The 11,871-nt window shown below is 41.3% G+C and overlaps 1 protein-coding gene across 1 annotated transcript in view; it reads right to left on the bottom strand.

The window, feature by feature from the left end:
- The window catches only part of asic2 (acid-sensing (proton-gated) ion channel 2), a 183,439-nt gene that overhangs the window by 24,547 nt on the left and 147,021 nt on the right, over nt 1-11,871 (bottom strand). The window contains exon 3 of the mRNA XM_037689234.1: nt 4,333-4,460. Within this exon, the coding sequence (XP_037545162.1) occupies nt 4,333-4,460 (128 nt within the window). The remainder of the gene's footprint in view (nt 1-4,332; nt 4,461-11,871) is intronic.

Here is an 11,871-nt window from a genome sequence, read left to right as displayed (position 1 = left end):
TGACCCCCGTGACTTGTAAAGGAAGAAGTGGGTAAAGATGATGGATGGACAAACCATAAAGTAATTTTATCCCAGCCTCACGGCTCAGTAAAGCGCCTCACCACGACAGCCTAACATCTGTTCTCTGATTGGATTGTTAATTTTTTGACTGACATGACACTGACCAATCAGCTGTGAGGAAGAAAAATCCAGTCATTCATACTTGTATGTTGAAACACATTTTACAAGGTTACAAAACTGATTACAAGCACAAAATAATTATGGCGGACATTTGTGCCCCCGCAGCACAGCCGTCACATCCCAGTGAGATAGTCGCTAAAATATATATATATATATAAAAAACCTATGAGACTTCTTTTCTTGGCTTTTGAAGATGCTTGGCTTCTCATTTAAGGAGCTTTCTCAGTTTGTGTGGAGTTCCAGTCTTTAACACCGAAGGCAGCAGGGCTTAATTTGTAAACTGATTGATGCCAAACAGCGGGCAGGTGGGGGTCGGTGGTGATAGTGGTGGTGGTGGTGGTGGTGGGGGGGATTGGTTTCTATGGGTTCTCACAGAAAATGTTGAATAACAGAGATGCTATTTCCTGCATTTTGGTGTATTTTAACGGGTTGTTATACATCCACATTTACCTACATTTGTAGATACTTTTACAATCTTTGTATTTTAAATTTATTTTTTTACAGTAAACTTTTTTTTATTTATTATGTCTGAAATGTAGCAGGAGTTCAGACACCTGCTGACGTGTGCGCGCGCTGGGTAGAGATTGGAGATGTTTCTGTGCGTAACGTGCACTGTCCACAGGGAATTTATTTATTCTGTTGAATAAAGGATCGTTTCTGTTTCGGGGGTCTGAGAGGGGGTGTTTTTCAGTGCGCAGCCCTGCTGAGGAGGGACGATATTTGGAGAGAAGGACTCTGAGCAGCATCTCTGTGCATAAATGTGACTATCTGACCCGTCCTCACCCCCCACCCCCCACCCCCGCCCTCCTAGAGGCTCCTCTCGTGCTCCTCGAAGGAGCGTGCGGCTGGAATATCCACAGATTGGGTCCGCGGGGCTGAGGGCAACGTCTCCTCTCGTTGTATTTTTTAATAAATAATCAAAATAAAAATGCGCAGTGACTTTGAACTTTTAGGGGCGGAGCTGCCAGATCCAAACAAAGAGTGGCCGGAACAGAACAGGTCGAAATGAGAGAGTTCCCAGATCTTGTTCTGGCGGGATCCGGCTCAAATTAACCACTGGCTAATTCAATTAAGTTTATTTATATAGGGTCAAGTCATCTCAGGGTGCGGAACAGAAAATGTCAAGCGGGTTGGAAGTTTGAAAATAATTTATTACGGTTAATTATTATTATTATTTTTTAGTTTAGAGATCAGCTAAAATAAATTTACCATGCTCTGTTCAGCAAAATATGCTACATAGTACTGCTACCCGCTTGGCTGTGTTGAAAGTTAAACTTAACGTGAACGGCCATGATGACTTGAAAGTAGTCTGCATGCGCCCTCTGCTGGATACATTGTACAATTACACCTTTTGCCAGTAAGGACACAGCTTGTTCTTAGATCAATGCACAATGGGACAATTATCACAGATACAGATATGCCCCCAAACATCAATATCGGCCTAATATACCAGCTCCAATGATATATTGGTTGGGCTCTAGTGAAAAGCATCTGATTATTAAGCTGGAGAAGTTGAACGTACAGTCCCTCGCTACTTAGCGGTTCGACTTTCGTGGATTTTCAAAGTAAGATCGGACATGACACACAGTTAGCAGATTGATGGGTGAGCGGCTTGGATTGTTTATTTTACTTTTTTTTTTTTTTTCAATGATTTAGCACCTGCTGCACCTGTGTGCAGCTCACAGGTGCAGGGAGAAGCTCTCTCCTGCAGCGTGTCATGATATCCGCTCTCTGCCACGCCCACTTCTCCACTGCAATCACAACACTGATCACACATTTAACAACTGTAATATTTTTAATAAACAATCCATGCTGCATGGATTGCTTATTTAAACTTATTTATTGAAAATTTATTTTTGTAAATTTATGTTCATCCCCAGATAATTTCCCCTTTTATGTGCACATTTCTGTGTTTTTCAGTCTAAAAGGGCACAACTGTGCTCTCTCCACTTTCTTCCAGTACTTTAGGTTTCTTTCTGTTGTTTCAACCCAAAACCCGACCTGGACCGACCCGGATTAAGGCCGGGCCAGGTCGTTATATTGTGATTAATGGGCGGGCCAGGTCAGTCTCTGGCTTTTAATTAGGCCAGGATCAGCCACAATCCAATTATATGATAACATGGTCTGCCATACATCCATTTCACCACGAGCTGACCGGCCTTGAACGAGGTAAAAAGTTCAGTTAAGCTTCAGATGGGACTGTACTGCCAGGCAGCGATCCATCGCCCAAATGGACGTTCATTCAGCTGCTGCACTCAGCTGACGCGCGCGGCCGATGACCCAAACAAGTGAGATCCCTCAATCCTGTCAGAGCTGTCCACATGTCTCAGTAATTTAGACTAATGGCGTCAGACACAGGGTTTAAATGCTTTTTTATGGCCATGAAATGACAAACACCTGCAGCTCAGAATCTTTTGCCGCTTTTATTCAGCGGCACGTCCCCGACCGTTAATAACTAATTAAAAATGGTGGGGTTTTTTTGGGTTCGGACCTGTAATTACTGTTAATTCGTCGGGTTCGGAAATTATGACTGCGGGCTGGGGCCGAATCAGACTTTTTGGGCCCAAATGCAACTCTAAGCTCACTGAACAGCGTGGTCGCATTAACCACCCCTACTTCCCATTTATAGCCGGTCACACAACAGTTGATGCAAACCCTGGGGAGAAATAAAGTTCTGCCCAAGCCTTGTGTTCAGAACAGGCAGGCTCCTACAAGAAGAAAACATCATTTTTGTCTTGAAGATATGTCAGCAAGAACAAATTTCTTCACTTCTCATTGGGCATTCCAGTTTATTTTTATTGTCTGCAAGCTAACCTAAAGAGCAGGTCAGCAACTAATCAGTGGACAAAGTTTGGCTTTAGGCAGCTGAAGATGTTCAGAGTAGAAAGTCGGGTTTTATTCTGGTGACGAGAAACAATCCTGGGTCAGGACCAATTTATTGTCATACAGTAAAACTAGCGGTCAGATGATTGGGGTTTTCAGTGGTTGATCATTAGAAATCAGAACAGCTGATGGGTGATTTATGTCCATTATGGCACATACATCAAAGTTTAATACTGATTAAAAGAGTAAATTCAATTCAGTTCAATTCAAATAAATTAAAACTTCTTTATTAAGAAATTATAATAAATAAATTAGTAAAGTGACTGCTTGTAATTTAGTGACAATTTCTGGAGTCCAATGATATTGTTTCATATTCTTATTTGTGCAAGAACTGATAGGAATGCTGTTAAACGTATAAAGTTCTATATTTTCTCTTTAAAACATTTCCCTGTTGTTAATAGGAGGCAAATAAGAGCAGGGCTGAGTATCAAGTGGAACAATTCTGTGTTGCCCACAATGATGCCTGAGTTTTTAATTGTCTTGGTAAGCTCAGGTCAGTGTCATTTATATGACAAATGGTAAAAAAACCAACTAATCTCTTAGCCAACTGATCCATTGGTCAACACCTAAATAAACCTAAATAATCACCGGTGAGTTTGAAGCCTACTTTCACTTCCTTAGAGCAGGAAAAACAAATGCTTTGTGACTATCATAATGTAAAGCAACAGCCGGTGTTTGCCAAAGGAAGAGGAAATAAAACAGTTCATTCATAAAATCACGTTTGAAGACAGAAACAAGGATGGAGATGGAAACAAACACTGAACGTGAGACACCGTTCTTATGAGGCTCAAATAAGACACGATGGAAAGTCTTGGCAGAAACACCATAAGTGGAGCTTGTTCAACTTGACTTAAAAAGAGAAGTGAAAGAAGAACGGCGACAGAGAAAAGCCAATGTTCATTGGAGACCGTGGGCTGCATACACCTGTGAGCCCCGCAGCCTTTAACACTGGCCCTGTTAGATGATTGAGTAGAGCTCAGATTGTGTCGAGAGCTTCTGTAACTGAAAGGTCAAAGGCAGCAGCAGGAGGGACAAGCTCATCATTCGACTGTCAACAAACACCAGGAGACCACAAAAGCCACCTTGGGGTCTGGAGACTCTAATGGAGCCACCGATAGACCACCCACCCTCCTGGATGCACAGAATCACATCACGCCTGGTGTGGCAGGTGATTCATCACATTACCTCTGAGGGATAAGTGGGGCGTGTGGATTAGAGGTGGGAAAGAAAAACCACTGACGAGTAACGGTGAAAGTCAGGAATGCTTACCCTCTGCTCCTGTGTGGCCACAAAGGTCTGGAAGCCAGGGGCCACGCCGAAGCCCAGTTCGTGGACAAACGGAGGCTCCGCCTGGCTGTGGATCTGCACCCGCACACCTGCTTCGAACGCCGTGTCGTCTGCAAGCAAGAAGAAGGCCAATTACAGAAACGTGACCTTTTGACTAACGCAGGTCATTTAGAACAAGGGAGCTGAAAAAACAAGCTGTTGATGCTCAGCAGATGCTGAGAGTCAAAACTCGAATTTCATGCCGGAAATAGTTTTTTTGCAATAATTTTTAAGACTTTCATCTCAAAGCTTCAAGCTTTTAAGATTGTTTGTGCGATAACACACACACTCAAAACATCCCATTTGTTGTGACATCAAACACAGGTAGGGAGGAAGGCTCGGTGCCGAGTCCACAAGATGAAAAGGCCTTTATCCGTTTTTAGAGCACTATAACACACACACACACACACACACACACACAGAGAGAGAGACACGTGCACACACAATATTTATGGACAAAGAATAAACAGTGCTTGTAGAAATCAATAGTGCTTCACATTCAGAGGTGAACGCAAACATTCAATCAAGACTTTTCCTCGTCTGCTGATCAGCCTGACACTCTGAGGTGCTCCGCAGCCACGGAGTCTCTCAGCACGACCCGCCTCACAAATCGACAACGTGCACATACAAATTCACAACAGGCCCCCCCTCACCACCTAGATGCACTCATCAATCAAACGTCAGCGGTGGAGACGGCATGGGTGCTGTTATATTAAGGAACAGATGAATGGATCAAACAGGCTTTGTTGAGCTTCTGAGAAAACATCACTGCACAGTGTGTGTGTGTGTGTGTGTGTGTGTGTGTGTGTGTGTGTGTGGGCAAGTGTTGCTCACATTTAGGTGACATAAATCTGTTTGCACAGTTATCAGGACTCCTGTTCTCTGAGAGGACATACATCTGTTCTCTTTGTATGTAAATCACGACATCACAAGGTGATTGTAAGGGCAGGTTCAAGTTGAGACTGTCATGAGTCTCCAGAGAACAAATTATAAATCTATTAAATGTCCTTTGAAGAAGTTAAAGCGTTGAAGAAATGCATGTCACCCACCGTCTTTCATGCCAGTTTTAGATAAAGACCATCTAATGTTGAGAAATAGAGTTGCAGCTGTTGGGGTCAGACATTGAACAGAAGGTCCTCTGGATGGTTTATTTTTTGTTGAAACTTTTCGTCCTTCATCCAAAGGACTTCATCAGTCCGAGGAGCCACAACAAACTCAGTCCCACAAGAAGCACGCTCACATAGTGGACCAACCAGTTGGATGGTGATAAGATGGTTGCCCCTGCGGTCATGGATGCCTCAGAGGAGTCGAATGGCGAGAGGGCGGACTCCAGAAACCATCTTATCACCATCAAACTGGTTGACCCACTATGTGAATGTGCTGCTCGTGGGACTCGGTTTGTTGTGGCGCCTCAGATTTAAGGACGAAACGTTTCAACAAAAAAAAAAAAAAAAAAAAAAAAGAAACTGTCCAGCGGACCTGATTTAACGTTGGATTTTTTACCAGGATTATTGTGCACGAACTTTGATGTATTGAACAGAAGATTGTGCACAATCTCAAGCGATCTCCTCCTACATGTCTCTGCGTGAGTGCAGCTACAGCGTGCGCTCTCAGGACATTATTACCTGCAGTGTTCCCTCAATGAGGACTGAACTAGGCAAAAGGGCCTTCTCCTATTCCGCTCCTGTTTCCTGGAATATCTTACAAAAAGATTTGAAGCTCTCGACCTTGACCTCTCTAAGTGTCTTTAAGAATCTGTTGGACTCCTGGCAGGGTCCAATGCTGACATGTTCCTGTTGTTAGTTTTCTACATTTGTCTTGGAATCTAGCTGTTTTTTGTTTTGTTACCTTTTCCTTTTAGCCATCATATTTGTTAAAAAAACAAAACAAAACTGTAGTATGCTTTTTTATAACTGTTTATTGTTGTTGCTGTTGTCCATTGTTGTCATCTTTCTTTGTTGAAATCAGGTCTCTCTTGTAAATGAGTCCTCGAGGCTCAATGGGAATTACCTGTATAAATAAAGGTTGATTGATTGGTTGATATGAGTCCACACTCAGAGAATGTTATAAATGACTCTCAGCTACTACCATGTCAAACTCTGCTCATTACCTGTACAACTGACTGAGTTATTCCTTCTTGCATTAAATATTTGTATTTATATAGCACCTTTCTATCTGATCAAGATACTCAAAGCACTTTACAACACGATCTGTGCCCTCATTTACCCATTCATACACTGAAGAGACACATATCGGAGGCAATGGTGGGTTCAGTGTCTTGCCCAGGGACACTTCAGCATGTGACTGCTGGTGGATTCGAACCCCCAAATCTCGCATTGGAGGATGACAACGCTAAGCACTCAGCCACAGCCGCCTATATCTGCAGCAACTACCTTGAAATGAGTTAACTTCAAAAGTTAATCATTTATAGACGTGCATCCAGCGATTACTTCTAAAATTACTCATGGTGGGCGATAATTAAACGTGTTTTTCTGTGTATTTTATTTGTTAAAAACAAACAGCAGCGTTTGAGGGTTGATTGATGTCAGCTCCTCTGTGACAAAGAACTCAGTGAACATATATATTGTAATTCAGCATCTTCACATGTGAGGTTAGTCATTAGGCAGTGTCCATTCTGTCCCTAAAAATATCATGTCCCGACTGACGACTCTTACATATTTTATGTCTCATTCAGTGGCGATAGGATTCATTTACAAGCAACTGCAAACACAGGATCTGTGCACACCATCTGTCCCAAAGTATTACGCAGATGTACTCGATGCACAAGTACCTGGTATTCAGTCACATTAAGGATAACTCTTAACTGGAGTTAGTGGGAGAGCTCATATCTCTCCAGTTTTAGCTTCTCTCCATTGGTTCCCTGGCAAATCCAGAAAATAATTCAAAATCTTACTTTTAACCTACAAAGCTCTCAACAACCTAGCTCCATCTTATATTATAAATCTTATTGTTTCATATTTTCCTAACAGAGCACTTCGCTCTCAGGCTGCAGGTTTACGTGTGGTTCCTAGAGTTTACAAAAACAGAATGGGAGGCAGATCTTTCGGTTCTCAGGCTCCTCTCTTGTGGAACCAACTTCCAATCTCTGTCCGTGAGGCTGACACATTGTCCAGTTTTAAAACTAGGCTTAAGACTTTCCTTTTTGCTAAATCCTATAGTTAGGGTCGGCTTGGGTTTCCTGAGTTGTCCCTTAGTTATGCTGCTATAGGCTTAGACTGCTGGAGGACAAACTGACCACAATTTTCACTGTGCTACTGTCTTTACTTACTCTGCTCAACATTTGTAATTATTATTTCTATCCTTAACATGCATTTTTTTTTTTTTTTGTCTTTCAGGTACACCTGGACCTATACCTAGACCTGCCATTCTGTGTCCGTCTGTCTCTCCTTCCTGTCCTCTCAAACCAGCCGGTCAAACCAGATGGCCGCTTGTCCTGAGCCCGGTTCTGCTGGAGGTTTCTTCCTTTTAAAAAGGGAGTTTTTTCTTTCCACTGTCTCCACTGTGCTTGCTCAGGATGGGAGACTGCAACGAAGCCAAGATTCAACTTGTCTGCTGGATTCCTTAGATAGAGAACTTTACTAATTGGCTTTCATGTAAATGTTTCTGTAAAGAGCCCTGAGACAACTTTGTTGTGATTTGGCGCTATATAAATTACCTGAATTGAAAAAATTAAGGTACAAAAAACATATTAGGATCTGAAGCTGATGCCGGCTTGACTCATAGTCATGTTTTGGACAGTTACTACTCAAATGAGTTAAAGTAGTAGACAACCAAAAGAGGGGCGTCTCTCACAGGAAATGTAATTAAGTATGTTTGCTGTTTGATTGCATTTTGTTAAAAAGTTTATCAGGATTTTAAATTGACATACTGGTTTTCACTCCAGGGTAAAATGGATGCTCTCAGTTCAAGCCTTAAATTTAGCCTGCATTTATGAACAATGATTTAAAGTGAAACTAGGGTTTGGGAAATGTAGAATCAGTAATATATTGCTTTAGTCTAGTTTTTAGAGAATTGACCAAATAGCAGCTCTTACATTATATATTATAATTAACCACAGTTGCTAAAAGATTAATAAAAAAAACACACACACAAAAAGCTGGTAAAATTAAACAAAGTGGCATGTTCCCTAATTAAAATACACACTAAATGGTATTTATAAAAGCATAGTCAACACAAACCAAAAGAAGTATGACTCAAATTAAGAAACATCTTATAATATTAAGTTTAAGTGTTTTATTAATGCAACAATTAATGTTCAGCGAAGATGAGAAACAGTGGTTTAAAATTACTGAAGTAATTCTGAGAGGTGCCAATGCAGCTGCTGCTCACATTTACAGTCTAACTTGGTAACAACCTAATCAAAGAAAAATGTCTACATTTTAATCAAAAGAAAAAAATACCCTAAGTTTAAAGAAAACTAAATCAAAGCTGCTGCCAGTGGTAAATTATGGTCACCGTGGTAACCACACTTGAGTCCCTCACTCGATGAGATACAGATTTTTATTTCCAACAGGTTAATAAAAAGAGACGACTTTAATTTTTATACAATAGGCTGACAATGCATAAGCATTGAAACCCTATTATAAAAATAAAATAAAATGCCTTTAATACTTGGAATGATTTTAATTATTTTTCGTCACGTTCAATGAAAAACCGTAGTTTCCAGTACATTCTCGCTTCCTCTGCTCCGTTTTGTCACATGTCACAGTAACTTTCCAATTATTGTAGTTCAAGCAGAACTAATTTGCACTAACTAGTACGTCTTGTGTTGCTGTTTGTAAGTGGAGTTCAGTCTATTAGTGGTTTTGTATCCATACAAATATAATAAAATAAAATAAATACTTCCAATAAGACAAATTAAACAATATAATTATGTGATTGTTTCATTGACCTGGTTGTATTGGACAGAACGATGAGATGAATTTAAAGACAAAACAAAACTTGTTCTGGGAGCGCCCAAATGAAACGAGTGAAGAGGCCTCATCTTCTAGATGCCAAAGCTGCACGATTCTTTTTTTTTTCAATTCAACCTTTATTTATACAGGTTAGTCTCACTGAGCCTCGAGGACTCATTAACAGGAGAGCCCTGATTTGAACAAAGAACACAGATAACAACAGTGGACAATCATAAAAAAACATATAACATGAAAAGTAAATGAAATAAAGTGATATAAAAAAATAAAAACAGGAACGTCTGCGCTGGTTTTTGCCATGAACAGATGTTTAAAGTCCCTTAGAGAGGTCAAGGTGGAGAGCTTCAGCTCTTTTTGTAAGATATTCCAGGAAACAGGAGCAGAGTGGGAGAAGACCCTTTGGCCAAGTTCAGTCCTCACTGAGGGAACACTGCAGGTAATAATGTCCTGAGAGCGCACGCTGTGACTGCACTCACGCAGAGACATGTAGGAGGAGATGTATGAAGGAACCAGACCAGGAAGTGATTTAAATATGAAAATGTACCAGTGAGAGTGTGTAAGCTGCATTTAACATCATAAACTAATCAAACATGTTAGATCGATTTTATGATTTACACGAGAGTTGATGTCTAATGGTAATCACAACAAAATCTAACTATGACTAAATTATGACTATTTATGAATTATGCAAGCTAAAAGAATAGTTTTACAAAAATGAAGTGGGAACACTAATTACTGAATAAAACTATAAAGTGCTATGTGTTATTGTTTATGTTTCCACACAATGGTGAAATCAGTTCTCTTATTTAACCCATCACACCTGAGATACTCCAGGTGAATTTGTGGGAAGCTATGCGAGCGCCCGGGGAGCAGTTGGGGATCTTGCTCAGTGACACCACGACATGTGGGAATGTCTGGGAGTCGAACTACACCTTTCTGGTCCCAAGTCGGCTGCTCTACAATAACAGAAGCCCACCAAAATATTTATCTGCGCAGAAGGCAACAAATCTCACAGAAAATGTAATTTAAAAAGTATTATCACAATATATACAAAGTTTACTATATATAAATGTTCTCAGTCAGCCATCTTGTGAGTGGCAGACTCTTTCAGGGGCTGCTCGAGTGGAACTTCCTCATCCTCTTCCTCGATATCAGACTTTAGAAGACAGAAACTCACAGCTTATTTAAAGAAGGGATTAAAGCAGAAAAATACAGTGATTGAAGTTTTTTCTACACTTAAAGGTCACTCAAGCATCCCCTCCCACCCAATACGACACATCTGAGAGCTTTATCCTGCACAGAGGTGACTTCTTAAAGTTTGAATGTAAAGAGAAGTGTACTGTGTACATGACCTTAGTAAAAGTACACAGTATACTATACTCTTAGTAAAAGTATCAAGACCAACATTATTCTGAAGGAAGACGGGGTTTTAACAACTTTATGTAGTTTACTTTTATGTCATTACAATGTTTCAACTGAGGGGTTGTCAGATGTATTTAAAAATAAAAATAAAACCAGCACCATACAAGTGGTGCAAGAGTTTGGATCACATTGCCGGCAGTAAGTCAGACCCCTTCAGGGTGGGAGTTGCTGCACGTCATCACTGATTTTATTCATAACTTTTATGAACACGATTTCTCGGTGCAGCCATGGGGATGGAGGGATTCCGGTTCGGTGGCCTCAGGATTCCATCTCTGCTCTTTGCAGACGATGTCTTCCTGTTGGCGTCATCGTGCCGTGATCTTCAGCTCTCACTGGAGCGGTTCACAGTTGAGTGTGAAGAGGCTGGGATGAGAATCAGCACCTCCAGATCTGAAGTCATGGTCCTCAGTTGGAAAAGAGTGGCTTGCTCTCTTCAGGTTGAGGGTGAGGTTCGGCCTCAAGTGGAGGAGTTCAAGTATCTCTTGGTTTTGTTCACGAGTGAGGGAAGAATGGAGCGTGAGACTGACAGATGGATCGGTGCAGTGTCTGCAGTATTGTGGACTCTGTGCCAGACCATTGTGATGAAGAGGGAGCTGAGCTGTAGGCAAAGCTCTCTGTTCATCGGTCAGTCTACGTTCCTACCCTCACTTCTGGTCATGAACTCTGGGCAGTGACTGAAAGAATGAGATCACGGATACAGGCAGCTGAAATGAGTTTCCTCTGCAGGGTAGCTGTGTCTGCAGTTTCTATGACGTCACATCGACTTTTATCATGTTGAAGTAGACTTAAAAAAATATGTAGTCGTTCAACCCCTAGTAGAAACACAAACGTTTAAGCTTAGACATTTAACAATTTATTACATGTCATCACCTTTGGTTAGCAGGGTGTCCTCCACCTTCAGTCTGTCTCTCACCTGTAGTCTGTCTCTCACCTGTAGTCTGTGTCTCACCATCAGTCTGTGTCTCACCATCAGTCTGTCTCTCACCTTCAGTCAGTCTCTCACCTGTAGTCTGTCTCTCACCTTCAGTCTGTCTCTCACCTTCAGTCTGTCTCTCACCTGCAGTCTGTATCTCACCAGTAGTCTGTCTCTCACCTTCAGTCTGTCTCTCACCTTCAGTCTGTCTCT

Source organism: Nematolebias whitei, chromosome 15 (assembly GCF_014905685.2).
Source record: "Nematolebias whitei isolate Nwh7 chromosome 15, NemWhi1, whole genome shotgun sequence".
Taxonomy (NCBI): domain Eukaryota; kingdom Metazoa; phylum Chordata; class Actinopteri; order Cyprinodontiformes; family Rivulidae; genus Nematolebias; species Nematolebias whitei.
The sequence above is the reverse complement of the archived record's forward strand: the minus strand, read 5'-3'. Positions and strand labels throughout refer to the sequence as shown.